This window comes from Scedosporium apiospermum (genome assembly GCF_000732125.1).
Source record: "Scedosporium apiospermum strain IHEM 14462 chromosome Unknown SEQ_SAPIO_0176, whole genome shotgun sequence".
In the NCBI taxonomy this organism is placed as follows: Eukaryota; Fungi; Ascomycota; class Sordariomycetes; order Microascales; family Microascaceae; genus Scedosporium; species Scedosporium apiospermum.
This window is the reverse complement of record NW_015971877.1, coordinates 1,080,861-1,096,814: the sequence shown is the minus strand read 5'-3', so window position 1 is coordinate 1,096,814 and position 15,954 is coordinate 1,080,861. Positions and strand designations below refer to the sequence as shown.

General features: G+C 52.1%; 4 protein-coding genes across 4 annotated transcripts; 1 reads left to right on the top strand and 3 right to left on the bottom strand.

The window, feature by feature from the left end:
• Window positions 1-142: 142 nt before the first annotated feature.
• Window positions 143-965, bottom strand: SAPIO_CDS10847 (Ubiquinone biosynthesis protein COQ7; the record flags this gene model as incomplete). The annotated part of the gene is made up of 2 exons (XM_016784385.1): window positions 143-676; window positions 768-965. 2 exons carry the CDS (start codon window positions 963-965, stop codon window positions 143-145), a joined length of 732 nt encoding a protein of 243 aa, XP_016638606.1.
• Window positions 966-1,613: 648 nt separating this feature from the next.
• Window positions 1,614-3,901, top strand: SAPIO_CDS10846 (Uncharacterized protein; the record flags this gene model as incomplete). The annotated part of the gene is made up of 4 exons (XM_016784384.1): window positions 1,614-1,834; window positions 2,125-2,873; window positions 2,945-3,087; window positions 3,164-3,901. 4 exons carry the CDS (start codon window positions 1,614-1,616, stop codon window positions 3,899-3,901), a joined length of 1,851 nt encoding a protein of 616 aa, XP_016638605.1.
• Window positions 3,902-4,754: 853 nt separating this feature from the next.
• On the bottom strand, window positions 4,755-6,131 carry SAPIO_CDS10845 (uncharacterized protein; the record flags this gene model as incomplete). Its single annotated transcript, XM_016784383.1, has 5 exons — window positions 4,755-5,294; window positions 5,359-5,469; window positions 5,538-5,717; window positions 5,798-5,997; window positions 6,074-6,131. The coding sequence occupies 5 exons, from the start codon at window positions 6,129-6,131 to the stop codon at window positions 4,755-4,757; spliced, it is 1,089 nt and encodes a 362-aa protein (XP_016638604.1).
• A 4,891-nt stretch (window positions 6,132-11,022) lies between these two features.
• On the bottom strand, window positions 11,023-13,972 carry SAPIO_CDS10844 (Transcriptional activator protein acu-15; the record flags this gene model as incomplete). The annotated part of the gene is made up of 5 exons (XM_016784382.1): window positions 11,023-12,300; window positions 12,377-12,734; window positions 12,797-13,394; window positions 13,492-13,843; window positions 13,940-13,972. The coding sequence occupies 5 exons, from the start codon at window positions 13,970-13,972 to the stop codon at window positions 11,023-11,025; spliced, it is 2,619 nt and encodes an 872-aa protein (XP_016638603.1).
• Window positions 13,973-15,954: the final 1,982 nt, after the last annotated feature.

Here is a 15,954-nt window from a genome sequence, read left to right as displayed (position 1 = left end):
TCGCCTTTTAATCCTGGCATTTTCCTTTTGTCGCTTTTTATTCCTATTCTAAAGTATACACAATCCTTTGCCTTTCTTTCCCAGGACACATGTTTGCTCTGTACTGTACAATTATACAAATCAAATTGTTTCTTCTATCATCTTACACCCTCTCACTGACCCAAATGGCTCCCCTGCAACCCAGGCGGATTACGCCCGTCAGCAGCCAATGGGGCTCCGCCTTCCTAGCATCATGCTGGACCGCATGATCTAGATGTTCGAGCTCCTCGTCGCGTATTCTCCTTAGCGTGCTGATTAGCGACGTGAATTCCTCTCCAACTTCGTAGCCTTCCCGCTCCCACTGGGTAATCATCTCAAGTAGAGTACGGATCTGGTTATTGTAGTGGTCGCCGATCTCCGTCTCGACCGCCTCCGTGCAAGCCATGGCGGCCTCGCGGCCCATGATCGCCGTACTCCATCCGAGCCCCGTAGACATAACCTGCCAGAGAGGATAGAGGGCGGAGGGGCGCACGCGGTGCTTAGCAATAAGCTCGTTGAAAGTGTCGAGGTGACCCTCTTCCTGGTCATACATGTGCTTCATGAGGGGACGGAGGTGAGGGTGGCGCGAGACGATGGGGGGTGTTTGCGCGGTGTAGATGCGTGTCGCGGCTAGTTCACCGGATTGGTTGACGCGGAGCTGCATTTGGGAGAAAAAAACTGGTGTTAGTCGCCTGACAGCGGGGTTTTTGTCTCGCCCAACGGGAAAATGGGGCCGGCCTTTATCATACCGCTGAAGAAAGAAAGTCGCGCTGCTGCTTGGTCAGAGGTTTGCGCCTGGGAGCATCTTTGGGCGTGCCGTCGACCGGGTTCGCGAGGTGAAGGGGGGACGTGGAGAGGAAGCGGGTGCATCGGGAGCTTGTGAGGGTGAGCTGCTCGCGAAGTGGGAGGATGGCGCGAGGCCGGACGAGAACTCTGGGGGCGACCATGGCCGGTGGTAATGTTAGGAGCCGTGGCGAGCCTAATTGGTCTTTTGGAGGTAGTCGGACAGGTTCTATTCACTTGTTCACCGAACCTCTTCGTGAAAAGAGCTGGGAGCTTTAAGCTTCGAATGGTACGATTATCTTCAGTGTCGGGCAAAAGATCGGAGGAAATATCGGATTATTGAATTATGCCATTATATGTAAATACCCTTTGATTCCTGCTCCCATAACTGAATAAGGGGTTCTCGCAATCGATGTCTTATGTAATCCATCTCTGAGTCCAAGGAATTTAGTACCCACAGCCGACGACATCGTGCTTAGAGGTCGAAGGACTAGACACTCTTCCTACTTTCGGCCCCCGACTTTCACCATCACCCTCAAAAACTCCAATCTCCGGTATCTGGATTCACATAATCCCGATATCTTACGCCGAGCTCTTCATAACCTACCGAATTCGCCGACACGCTTTCTGTTTTCGAGCGCGATCTACTTTCGCCTTCACACCCAGGTCTGCTCCACCAAATCATTTGAACGCGCCACTGGCTTTGTCGAGCCTTCCAAGGCGTGCCAACGGGGTCGCCTGTCTCTCCATCGACGGAATCATCACTGTCGACAGTCATTAAGTCATTCTAGGAAGACGTATTACGGAATACGATGGCGGATATCGATGATGAGCTCCTGGCCTTGGCCGGTTCCGATGAGGATGAGTCAGGAGACGAGAGTAGGGAGGCGTCCTTGTCCCCCGAGCCCGCGGATAGGTCCGGGTCAGAGAGAGGTTCGGGAAGGAGGACGTCAGGCTCGAGAGGCGCGAAACGTGCAAGAAGGCGCGATGATTCTGATGATGAGGATGGAGGGGACGTGGAGGAGGGCGAAGCGTAAGTCCTACTTTGACGTTTTCGATTGCGTGAATTTGTGGTTTCACTCCCCAGTGTTCCTTCCACGCTTACCCTTTGCTCTCACCAGCTTCAAAGTTTTCCCTCTCCCTCTCTATCATACTCTCAAAACCCTACCCACTGGAGCTACCCTCTAATCTCTCCGTTTCCCTCGCATTCTCTTCCAACCCTCACCCTCGCCCTCCCCCTTAACATCAACACTTCCAGCTTCCAAAAATCACCATCGTCTGTCCCGATTTTGCAAAGCTAACAATGAATTCTGATGGAAACAGATCTTCGGCGCCTTCGTCACCTAGCTCGTTGAAGTCCGCGCCGATGGATGAATCCGATTCTGACGCCGAGCCTCAACGAGATGATGGTGCCAACGATGACCTGGAAGAGAAATACCCTGTCGAAGGTCTCTATGTCAGTCTGGCAGAGAAGAACGAAATTTCGAAGATGAGAGAAGTCGAGCGTGAGACCATTCTAGCCGAGCGTCGTGAGGAGAACCAGCGATTTAAGCAAAACCGCATGCTTCGCCAACTCGTCTCTGCGGCTGAGGAAAAGGAGAAGGAGCAGCAACGCCGGAAGCGTTCTGCGGATGATGCCGACCTCGAGGATCAGCGCAAGCCTACGCGGCAGCGCACCAGGATCGATGGAACACGAGTAGGCGAGACAAGCGCTGGCATCGATACGCTTCGTCGTGCCCGGGCTGAGAAGCATGACCGCATCCGTCGCCGCGAGGAGGACCGAGAACGCCAGAGGGAAAAGCCTACGCCCACGAGGTCAGCGCGAGACCGTGATTACGGCGACTACAATGATGAGGAAGACGAGCGCGAGGATCGGCGCCGAAGCCTCGAGCGCGAAACCCGCAACGTCGAACCCCAGCTTATCGATTTCGAGCGTCTGCGAATTAGCAGGAGCAATTTCGCTGAAGTCTGCTTCAAGCCAGGATTCGAAAAGGCACTCACAGACTGCTACGTTCGCGTTCTTGGAAAGCCGCAAGGCAACCAACAGCAGTACCATATGGTCTGCATCAAGGGTACGTCCTTCCTTATCCCATGGTATGTGGCCCTCTGATATGCAGGTCAGCAACTAATCAGGGGAGTGTAGGATTTACTACCGGAAGGGCCTACGCCATGCAAGATGTTTCGGGTAGGAAGCAGTTTGTTACAGATCAGCATGTACTCGCTGGTATTGGATCCAAGACAGAACCCTATCCTTTCCTCGCCATGTCAAGTGGAAAGTTTACCGAGGTGAGTGTCATTTTTTTTCCCCATGTAGCATGGTATTAACGCTGTGACTGTGGCTAATTCCCGTGTGATAATGCAGGATGAGCTTGCGCGGTATACCAAGGTCATGCGCGATCGTGGTCTCACATTCCCCAAAAAGTCAACCTTGGACAAGAAACTCGATGAGCTGCGTGAGTTGGTTTCTTACCGACTTACAAACGACGAGATCACTGCCATGGTTGACAAGAAAAACCTTCTCCGCAAGAAATACGACCCCGAGATGCGTGAGAAGTTAGTCCGAGCCCTGGAGGAAGCAAAGGCGGCGAACAATACCATCCTCGCGAGCCAGCTCCAGGCGGATCTCGAAAGCCTTGGAAAACCTGCGGGTCTGGCCTTTAGGACCTCGCTCACCCCGCAGAACAACGGCCGGTCGTCTGAGCAGCAAGATAGGCTCGCGAAGCTCAACGCGGATATCCGCCGCCAGAACAACGCAGAGGTCAGGAAGGCTCAGCTCCAAGAGAGACAGAGAGTGCGCGAAATCGAGCAGAAGTTGGCGCGTGGCGAGGAGGTGCAGGCTGATATGTCGAGGCGGCTTCGGACGCGCGCCAAGTTCGTCCACGACTTTGAGGAGACCCTTCCCAAGTCCGGATCGAAGCCTAATAGCGGCGCGAGCACGCCTAGCAAGGGGGCTACGCAGAAGCAGATTCTTCCGCAGATTGCGAAGTTGCAGGAGCAGAAGTATGCTGAGAATAAGGGTATCCCGACGGTGCATAAGCCGCTTATGGATGATGATATTATTGCGTCGCTCGATCTCGACATTGATGTTGAGATTGAGTAGACGATGAGAGTAAGGCGAGGCAAGACAAGATGGGACGAGTTCAAAATCAGGGGACGAAGGGGATTGTGTTTGAGGAGGATGATGGCAGTTTGGCAAGAAGCGCATTGATTTTTGTATTGCTTCGATTCGCATGGATGGAAACGGTATGGTTTGTACGTTAATTCTTTTACTCGCGTCGTTCTGCCATTGACTCTTATATGAGCATGCTTTAGACGTCGGCCTAACCACGGGCGACTAGACACACAAAAAGAGAGAGGAGAGGAGAGCAAGGGAGATGCTGATGCACATAAAGAGCTTTGGTGGTCACAGTCAGGAGAAGACGAAAAACATAGAGAGCAGAAATCTCGAGAGGAACGGGATTTGTATTCTAGCTAACACAAATATGGCCATCAAAATCAAACGCTGTTCATGGAAACCGCAGTCCTTTGCCAATGTATGGTGCGACCTCCGGTGGTATCAGTAAATGCCTCTTCGTTGCAAGAGCTGTGTCCACACACAGACAGAAGACTGATAGCTCAGCGTCGACAAATCACCATGGTGAATGTTCCAACTCTTCGAGATGAGGGCAAGAGGACATAGGGCAGAGAGCGGATATATATCTCCTGGTTCGCTTGGGCTGTACTCATGAGAAGTGTGTTTGTGTTTGATATTTGTTTACAATCTATCTAAGGGAGGGGTCTCATGACCGTCCTCCATCTGGGAATTCATTATATACTACCCCCTTAAGCGAAATCTCCAAGGAAAACTCTGTTCTAAGATGAGAGGGTCACGAAAGAACTAGGCGGTGCGACTCAACCCCCCCCCCCCCCCCCCCCCCCGGCCCGGACAGACGACAGATGGTGCCGTTCTCTTTTCACCGCGTCTTCTGCCTATTAGGCTTCGTCGTAACGCGATCATACCTCCCAATAACCGTAAACCAAAAAGCCAACCCAGCCGCCAAAACATTCAAAGAAAGCAACGTCATCAAACTCAAAAAATCACTCACAACACCCCTCCTCTTCCCAAACCTCACAGCGCTCTTACTCCTCCTGCCACCACCAGCTGCCGCGACAGCAGCGCGGCGTCTCCTCGCCTCCGTCTCTTCGGCTAGCCAACGCGCGCAGACCTCGAGATACAGCCCCGGATCGTCGGTAATGAGGCCGTCCACGCGGGCGAGGACGGCCCATTCCATCCAGCGCTCGTGGTTGACGGTCCATGCGAAGACGGGACGGCGGGAGGAGCGAGCGGAGAGAAGGAAGCTGGGGCCGAGGGGGCCGGCGAGGACGATTTGGAGGATGTTGAAGGAGAGGTTTGGGTGGGCGGGGAGGAGGCGGTTGGCGTAGGGGAGGGAGAAGCCGATGTGGGTTAGGGGGAAGGTGGGGAGGTGGATGCGGGCTTTGGCGATGTAGGCTTGCTGGATTGTAGAGAGTGTGAGTTGGCTGTGGGCCTTAGTGGGGAGGATGGGAGAGGGGACGTACGTTCCAGCAGCCAAATATTATTCTTTCGTTCCACGGTCGGGCGCTGCGATGGTGGCACGCAGCAATGGTTTCGGCAGTTCTGCGCATTAGGTCTTCGCAGTCGTCGTCTAGCTGGAAACTAGATTGTCAGCCCGTCTTACAGCAATCTTGCGGCACCGAGCGGCATGCTAAAGCCTGACCTTTATATCTAGTAGTAACCACACACTCTCATGTCCGTCTTCGGTAAGAAAGTCTAGTAGTTCGGACAGCTTCGGCATGGGCTCGTGAGGTGCGCGTAAGGTTCTGATGGAGCTGATGTCGTCCCAGTCGCAGTCTCCAATCTTTTTGTCGACGCCGAAACACCTCTTTAGCGTGCCGTCCTGTGTATCACAAAGTGGTCAGCCTTCCCGGACCCTCCAAGTCTTAACACATTTTTCCCCAAGGCGTAGGAGAAACTTACATGCGACAGCACGACCACCCCATCCCTAGTCAAGTGCAAATCCGACTCGATGGCATGAGCGCCCGCAGCCACCGCTCCACGAAAAGCAGCCATGGAGTTCTCGGGGTATTTCGCCTTGTATCCTCGGTGGGCGATGCATTGCGGCGCCGTGACGGGGTCGTCTACTTTGGTCATTTCCCACTGGCGCGCCCAATACGGTTCTGGGAAGCGAGCAGGGAAAGGTCCCCGCTGTGTCAGAGACGATTTCGCAGGGCAAAAGAAGGGACCGACGCTAACCTGGAAGATCCGGATCATTCTCTGCGGCGAGCAAAGGCCTCGTCTCTCGCGGGACCATGGTGATGCTGTATTTTCACGGCCCTCTCTATCTAGCCCTTCCCCTATTGTATGGTATGCGATGCGATTTGCGCGGTGCGGTGCGGTTCGGCGAATGCGTCGCGGGGTATGCACGGGGCACTCTCGTGGCTCCTTCGTTCTTTGCGATGTTGCCGCAGGTGCCTAGCGACTAGAGTTTCGTTGCGCGTATCGATGGACTTGATAGATTCGGAGTTCGCAGATATTGCTCCAGCGCAATAGATTCACTCGGTGAATGACCACGGACGGGGCGGGGTTTAGATTTCGAACGAAATGGTCTAGCCTTGGCTCAGTTGCTCGATAAAGGACCGACGGTGGTAACGCAGTTTCTCTCGAGTCCAAAAATCTCAAGTATATTAGAATATATGTCGTGAAAGTGGATGTGAATCGTTGAATGTGATCCGAATTTTCCTCCCGCGCCCTTGTCTCGTCTCGTCTCGTCTCGTCTCTGGTTGCTTGTTGGAGCTGAGCCGCCTGTGCTGCGCTGGGATCCCAAAGTGTCATGCCGCATCTTCACCCACGTTTCGTCAGTGAAGATCCACAGTCCCGCCATTTTGACACTAAGAGCCGAAGAGGAAAAGGGCCTCCTCTCACGTTGCAACCTCACCAGTGGCACTCAAGTCTGGTGGCACCTCATGCTACCCTGACTTGGCAGCGGCGGAAAACCAGTGGAATATCAGGGCGCATTAGGGGTATGCATCCAATCCCGGACCGGCGAAGGGGGCATTTTAGATGGTAAAATGTCGTCCGAAATCCACCGCTTGGTTGGTGTACGAAGCAATGAATCAATCGTCAATGCTTCAAGTCCCAATTTTCTGCCTTGTCAAAAACGCCAAAATCACCCATAATGACGAATAATTCCAATACGATGATTGCTTATTCATCATGACTGCTCAGCTCCTTCCAGACCGATCTCCGGATCATTATACACAGGTAAAGTGGTCAAAGACAACGTTGAGGTGTAACGGCGAATGCAGGCCTCTATAACTTGAGATGGACTTTGTTCCTCCTGGGAGCATTTCCATTTCTATGGAGCTCTACTCATTGATTCAAGGACCCCCATGACTCCAAGTGCGTTCTTTATGGACAGACCCAACCTGTAGAGTAAACATATGTTCGCCCGTTGTTTCCTCACCATGAGACTAAAGGATGAAGGTCTGCAGCGCAGGATAGGGTAGAAGCGAGCTCTTGCTTGCAGTTGACTAAACCCAACCTTTTAATGCCATCTCCGGCCTTGCCAGACATGGTGCCATCCGATTCCCTCTCACGGCGCGGGGCTGGCGATATCCTCAAATAGATCATTATGTCTCATTTGTCGAGGAGAGCAATAAGGCGTTGAACTTTCTAGACGTCCTCGAACTGGGCGTTGAACTCTTCTCGAGATTGATTGGCAAACTGGAACTCCGGCGGGAAGTATCCAGCGCCTTCCCAATCATACAGCCCAATAACCTCCAAAGTCTTGTGCTCAAACATCATGTTGTGAGCGCCAATATCCCAATTGCAGAGAATGTATTCGTCGGTATCTGATGTCTACGAAGCCCAGGTTTTTCTCTTATCGTGATATCGCACCCAGGGCGGTGGGGCGACTATACCGTCGAGGCCTGTTGAATTCGATCTCAGCTTCGACAGCTCGGGGAGAACTACATTCGTGATATAGATCTCGGCATTGGCCCATGCTTTCTCTTCGCATTTGATGCATTCTCCATCACCAACATGCTTGTTTCCTTGGGGCATCCTGCATTCTTCTCTGACGCGCAAGCCAGGGAGCCCTCCCCAAAGTTCTGTTTCGACGAACGAGAGTCCGTTCTCGTCTGGGCCACTATTCATGAGTCGAGGTACCCTGATCTTTGTTTGAGAGAGCAACTTCAGTGCTGACCCTTCGATCTGGAAAGGCTCTTTAACGACTAGGTCGACAGTGTATTCCCCAAAGATGTTCTTTTGTCTTCGGCTGGGCGGGCCCTCCCGCTTGATGAAAGTGTTAGCGGTCCAGCTGTATATTCTCAGCGATGTGCTGTATACCTCTTTTTCGCCTGGCTTCAGCAATGAAGTGGTGTTAGCCATCTCGGTAGCCTGTCGTTTGAAAAGGGAAAATGTGGGAGAGAAGTTAAAGCTCAAGCGTATGGCAATCGATATCGACCTTTTTATCTTTTCTGCTTTTGCTTAGAGACCCGGTACTGCTCCGTAGGGGATCGCCAACAGGATACAGGATGAAACAAGTGCAACCACTCCTGGCGAGATTGCCAGCCGCGTTGAATCCTGAATCCCCGCGTCGTTCCAGCGCCATGGCAGGCGAATAACCTTCAAGAGCGCGGATGGAGGTTTTGATACTCATACACACGCATATATGCGTGGAAATGGCTGGGTGAGCTTGATACGACACAAACACCATCATCCATCACATTCAATACTAGAGAATATCACGAAAACAGCCAAAAAAGTCACGGCAGCGACTACCTTCGATCCTAATTCCGTTCCCTCCTAGGTCTCAAAAGAAGGACAACATCTTCTTGATGAAGAGGACACGAAGGGCTTTGATTCAGCCCTACACAAACCAGTTGGCACATCCCTTCGTGTTGAGACCATCTCTCATCCCCTCGGTGATCGCTAGACGCTTCTACATTTCTACCCCTCGGGTCTTCTACGATTGCGCGATTATGCTAGCACTCTCCTAACTGCTTATATCATTGGGCATGTCATCTTCAAGGTGCCTGTATGGCATACGTCCGAGACGTCTACGCCCAGGACCCTTGCTTCTCTCATCCATATGCATGCCCCTTGGACTAGTGTTATTCAAGGCATGTTAGTTGAGAGGAGGGCAAGAAAAGACACACTAACTTCCACTCTATCTCCATCCAGACTCCTTACGGCCTCGAGATGGCAAAACGCCATTCGAGCTTCCATATTATCAGCCAACGTGGTTAGCCTTGACTTGCACGGTAGGAGAAGAAGCCGTCAGCCGCAGACTTTAGACTTTCCCCGGTTTCTAGATAACGTCAAGAGCTGAAGAGTGGCATTACGCTTAGTGTAAGTGGTAGGCCCAATCCCTTGATCCGCATCGGGCATTCTGCAACTTGTGGCAGCCACACTGGGAGTAACCCCGGAGATTCCCTTGCGGATCCGCATCGGAGCAACTTAAGCTTCTTGAAAGACTGATCAAAGTCTACACTATTCTACACTACACAAGCCCAACAATACTCTCAAGTCTCCCAGCCACAAAATTCAATTCCATCTCAATCCGCCAAACTCTCTGCTGAAGCACACTAATTCTCCAACTGCAAGCCCAATTGATCGACAAAAGAGTACTTAATTTCCTTGGTACATGCAGCCCCCAGGCATTAGCTCCGTCCCGGGCAATGTTTGTCGCGGCAGTGGACCAGAACCCTGATGCAACAACCAAAAACCCCAGGAAACACATCTTCCTTCCGACCGGTGCTGCCACGAGGTTTCCACGGCTTCGGCTCAAAAAATCTAATCTAGAGACTAAATTCTGCAAGAGACTAAATTCTGCAAAAAAACAACGAAAAGATGGCTCTTATCCCTACCGATATCACCCGGCCCCGTCTTACTCTCTTAGCCTAAAGAAGCTCCCGCAGAAACAAAACCCACTCCCCGGGCGTGGACTCAGTACGGGAAAAGAGTTGGGGCAGAGACGCGTCTACAAAGTTGGAACCGGCGATTTTATATTGTTGGATCGGGTGGTCTCTTCAATACTTTGTCACGTTGTTTTTTTCTCAAATTTGGCCTGGTGGAGAGGTAACTTGCACGATATCATCCTCTGCAGAAGATCGTCGATATCTCCACAGACTCCCTTGTCCAAGGAACAGACTCGGTTTGTGGGGACTCCGTAAAATGACTGAGCTCAAAGTAGGAAAGATGGGGAACATCGAGAGGAGATAGGCTATAGAAGTAGTCTACTTGGACCAGGGCTTCGCTGGTTGATACTACATGTAGCTTTAGGCTTTAGTATTAGGTTGTTACGGGTCAATCTCAATCGCTAAGTCCTGTCCCTCCGGAACCTAGCCACTTGAGAGGCTGGCTGACATCCATCACATTGAAAGTCACATCGCGAGTCTTGCACCATGTTCAAATAAAATCCTCTGTATTTTGTGATATCGTGTCCTAGCTACCCTCAATAGTTTTGAAAAAAGCTTTCGACACCACATTTCCCTCCTGTCCAAGTCCTAACCCAGCCAGATCAAAAACAAAAAAGCAAATATACGCACTCGGAAAACATAGACACACACACTACCTGCATCCCCTATCCTCATCCTCATCCTAGATTACCGCGTTGCAGATAAAAAGAAACAAAGGCATCGGAAAGAGCGCAAGTAAGGAATAAAAAGCGGCGTGGCCTCTCGAATTGCTGAGCCAAAAACGACATTGAAGAATCTCCCAAGACGCCCGCCTTTCCTCCCATAGCTCCATCGTAAATAGTATCCAAGTAGTATAGTGTATCCTCGCCTGCCATTGATAATAAGTCCTCGGAAAATTCAAGGCCGCAACAAGCCAGCAAAGCCCAGGTAAGCAACGCCCCCTTTCTCCTCGCCAAAAGCATATTTTGTGGAAAAAAGGACCAAAAAAAAAGGATAAACAAAGAGTCCGTTTGACCGTAGCCCAGTACTGAATACACCAAACATGCAAGGTACCGGCGCCGGGGTCCTATATGTATCTCCATCACCATGTGGCATATATACCCAACGTTATGTAGAACCGAATCCCGGATATAGTCAAACAAAATAAGAATAATTCAAGTCGTCCTCATCGAGAGTCATCAGTGAAAAAGGTAGCCGGTTAGAGAGGGGGTCGTTGGTAATAGTTGGTTGGATAGTTGATGTGTGAAAAGATTGCGATCAAATGCGAAAGGAGTAACTCCTTTATAGGATAAATTCGTGATTTCCCATGCCGTTCATAAATCTCTCGCCGTTACCGCATTGGTTGGGAATCATCGACCCTTGCAGATCGAGGCTCCCCACGCTGAGCCCGAGGTCCGTCGGAGTCATTTCCTCACCAGGGCTAAGGCTTTCGTCAGACATGCTGAGGACGCTTTGTGTCGCTACGGAGCCGTCAAACTCGCCAATGTTGAAAGTGTTGAGCTCCCAGGGATCCTCAAGCCAGCCCGCACCAACCGTGGTAGTAGTGTTAGCAGTCTGTCCCACTGGTGGGGCGGCGCCGTCCAAAGCGGCGACAGCAGGCCCTCCGTAGATGGCGTCGTAAACGTTGCTCTGTCCGCCTTCTAGGGAGCCTAGAAGAGCCTCCCACTGAGACGCCGAGAAGCCCACCGTCTTGGCATCCACTTGACCACCCGGATACATCTGCGACAATCGCTGCTGGAGATGAGGCGGCAAGTTATGTCGCCGGGCGTGCATCTGGATCGATGCTGGGGCCTGACCTTGTGTAGGAGTGCTAGAGCTCAAGGAGAGATAGTCGAGGCTCTGCTGCGATGGCGAGGCCTGGGGACTCTGAGACATGGCATGGCGACTTTCGCCGTGGAAAGCAGGCGACGACTGAGGGTTATCGACCGATCGGCGACTTTGAGGCCTAAGCATTTCAGGTCGCGGCCCCGCTGCGGTAGGCATGGTCATTCTCCTCAACTTGGCTTGTTGCTGGAGCAAGTCGGTCTCGCTCGCCGAGGCTCCCAGGAGCCTCCCGATGCTTTGCCTAGCGTGGGCAGCGTGGGCGTTCTGTTCCTGCGGTGTAGCCGATCTCCTATTTCCGTTAATCGAGGGAGATCGGCATTGGTTGTGTCCTGCAGAGGCCGAGGGGCTCGACTGCGGCGGCGTTGGCGGCGCAGACTCGTCGACCGGAATGACCATGCTCGAGATGCGCTTGAAGTCGAGGCAGCCCGGCGCCTGCGCCTTGATGAGCATCTTGATGACGGTATTGACGAGCCTTTGGCCATCCTTGGACAACTTGCTATCTTGCTTGAGCTCGAGCGTCTGATAGAGAAGTGTCATGCCGCAGATGACAAGGATATCAGTCTTGTTGAGGCAGAACGAACACGTCATATTTCGCTCTTCCAGAAGCTCAACAATCTGAATAATGCGCTTGCTGCAGTCACTAATCGTCATCAGCGCAGGTGCGGCCTTCTGACCAAGACTGGTTCCGACCGCCGGGCGGTACACCAGGGTGCGCATGTAATAGTACGCGAGGGCCTGTTGACAGTGTTAGAAGAGACGAACATGTGCGCTCCCGAGGTCATATGGAAGGGCTTCAAACGTAAAAACTTACCAGGAGAGGCGATCGGCTGCCCGTGACATCTGTCGAGGGCTTATCTTGCGCAAAGTTGAGTCTGAGGTGAGGAGGCAAGTCATCATACCACTGGGTCAATTCCGCGTCCAGAGCCGAGAGCTGCTGAATGGAAATCTCGTGAGTGGCAGATGCAGGATAGACCTTTTCGAGAACCTTGGCAAGGATGCGGGTGCCGCGGAAGAGAGCCAGTGCGCTGCTGAGACGAGTGGACTCGCCAGGGAGGGTCGGCTGGAAGCCCTTTTCGGTAACGTATTCATCATCCGTATCCACAGGATACTCAGCATGGATGTCATCCTCCTTCAGCAGCTTGGGAAGGCCGAGGATGGCAGCCGAGAAACTACATAATCGTTAGATGACACATGATTCGCGGCAGTGTACCTCGGTATCTTGTATACGTACCAGTCAACAGTGTACAAAGTCCAGAAGACCTTCTTTCGAGTCTCTATGGTCAAGGCACCGAAAGAGAAGCGCTTCTGGCTCTGGTGAAGCCCAAGGCGGTGGGAAAGGCCAACGGCGATACCCTTGTAAAGCTGGAGCCTCTTGTAATCCGCCCTTACTGTGCAATACATAAGGGCTAGAATAAGGCACTGGAGGGTGATCATCGTGTTGTCCATGAGGATGGAGTCAAGAGCCTTCTGCCATTCGGCTTCACAGGCAGCAATCTGAGCAGTGTCGGGGAATTCACCCGCTAGGGAGGCGATGCTGAAAACGAGGTAGATCTGAGCAAGCTTGTGGTTGTTCTTGATCTTCTCGGGATCCGCAACAAATTCTTCGTAGATTCGAAGGAATGTCGGTTTATGCAAAACTGGGAACAGAGGTGCCCATTCCTGGAAGTAGACGTTCACACAACGATCCGTGAACAATCTCGGAGGTATCCTCAGAGACTGATCGGCCGGGCTAGAAGACAGGGGATAACAGCCCTGGATGTGCAAGAACGCCTCGGGATTGAACTCTGGACATGACTTTCCACTCTCTTGAACCTTTCGTTTTACAGATTCTGCATATTAATGAGTGTAAGTAGATGAATTCCAAGCAAGAAGCAAAACCGATGCTAATATCAGAGAGGGGCGCATGGGGAAAATAGGGGTGCGCACCAATGAATGAACGGCCACTGGAGCCGCCCATGAAATAAGAGTCTGAGTTTTCAACGCCGAGGAGTAGCGGCGATGCTTGAATACGGAAAGTGTCCTCTTTCGCCTGAGGAGCTGGGCTGCCGTGGCGTTCAGAGACGGGGCTGTGAGCGTGGCTAGACGCCGCTGGCCGCCTTCCGTATAACCTCGAGAGCATGTCGATCTTCTCGTCCTTCTCATCCAACAAATCCTTCAATTCCCTCACTTCAGCCTCGAGCTGTCGGACTCGCTCTTCTAACGATTCGGTGTAGCCGCGAGGGAAAGCACGGCGGCTCAGCTTGTCGCTAGTCCGACACTCGAAGCCAACATTGGCACACTGGGAACAACAGGGGCGGATGCCATCGCAGCGAATCTTTTTGCTGCGACACCTGTCACAAGCCTGGGCAATCCTGCTTTGTGAGCTAGTGCCCACCTTAATAACTTTCATCGGTAGTATGCCAGGCATGGCGGCGGGTTACCGGAATAACCGGGGCCAGATACTGGTCGAAAAAATCTGATGTGGGAGGAGAGGATGGGGGAATGCGGGCGTCGACAAAAAAGCAGTAGAATGAATTAAAATAGGACGAGGAAGAGGAGAATAGCTCTTCGGTCGAATTCAAGTATTGTAGTGTGTCTAGATTATTCGCGGTGTTAATCGTTTCGTATTTAATCCGGCTCGCGTCTTCCTTCGTTGAGTGTCTCGGCAGTTTCGATCGTTGCCGAGGAAAAGCGTGTAAGCCAAAAAGCGTCTTCGTGGCCTGCCTCGGGCAGACTCGCGGCCCTCTCACAGGAATTCCAATGTGGAGGCAGCAATGAAGCCCGGATTTGCTATGTTTATGGTATCGAAAGGAAGGTTAGGTGACGACAGGAAAAGCGAAGAGGAAAATGGAGTATAAAGCAAGAGAGGGAGTGGAGGCGAGGAGCAGTAGTGGTGGCAGGAGAGAAGGAAGTAGATGGGGACCAAAGTGGTTTTATTATGAGATGCCGGGTTGAGTTGGATTGGAAGTACTCAGGACTGGGACTGGGGGGGAAGGAGGCATGGGAGTATGGAGGAAGAGAGGGGGCGTGTACTGAGAGGTAGGCGTAGTGTACGTGGATACCTGCGTGAGTCTTGTACTCAAGTACACTACTCGCCCCCAGTGCCACCAGGGTCAGCAGCGGGGAAAGTCATCTCAGGGAAATGTACAGATACTTCAGATGAGGAAGGCACTGGGCACTGGGCACTTGGATATCATCCTTCACCTTCCATCAATACTACTTCCATCCTGAGCACACCCTCCGATATGCACCAGACCGGCAGGGGCAGGCACTGTATCTGGTCGATTGAGTTGTTGCAATTCGCGAAGGCGAGGGGACAAGATCGCTCCACAAATGTACAGCAGCGAGGCACACGATGGAGTATGGGGTGTTAATGGTTCTAGCCACCAACCTGAACAGGGGGCCATAGTGAAAAATGCGCCAGTAGGGCCTCCGCTAAATCTGATTTCATCAATCGCACTGAACCATATTACTTGTCAATGTTGCATGAACCCAGCTGGGTTTAATACAACCTACAAGTACTTTTCTCACACCCTGTCCTTGACCTGTTCCGGCAAGCTCAGTGGAGTCGCTGTAAGGTAATATCGTGATGTTGGAAGCAGACTGGTGCCCTCGTCTCCATCAACCCTCTTTCCCCCACAGTTACTCCGCTCTGTTTGCGCTAAGGAGTCGAGATCCTCGGTGTTGAGAGAACGAAGTAACGCTAGACTTGCTTGAACAGGACTAGTAGAGTCATGACATCGCTGAAGGATACTTCGAATGACCACGACAGCCCTAACACACACACCGCAATCGGCCCTGAGTCCACCATTTTAATCTCCAGAGGGGACCGACCTTCTGGAAGGAATTTTCAGGCTCAGCATCAACAAGAGGCACACACCACACACCCCAACAGATCAACTCCCCTCCTCGCTTCTTTTTGCCACACAAAGACTCGCTCGTGTGCCCTGACTCGCTTGAGTCAGGGATTCGGTCAAATTGTATTGATTGGATTGTCAGGTTCAGAGACACCGCAAGGATTCTCCAGTCCAAATGCGTCCCGTCCCATGGGGTTGGCAGACGACCAGACTCGTCGACGGGACGCGGCATTTTTGGTGTCTGTTTAAAGTGTTGAATGCCTGGAGTGTACAGTTGTATAGTGTACACTGCCAGCATCAGCATCGAGATGCGATCTGCCTCATGACGGCCGAAATCCGGGGAAATACGGTATCAATACAAGTCCAGTTGTGTACCAATACCTGAAGACTATGGCGTGCAGTCCTCGAGTTTAGCAGCACCGAAAGGCACTCCAGATATCAGGCGAACTTCGTACGAAGTAAGCACAAGATTAGTATTGAAGTCGCATTGCTCAGCTAAATTGAGCTGCGCCTGCCAGGCGGGTCCTAATCGATCCTCTCTTTGACTTTCCCA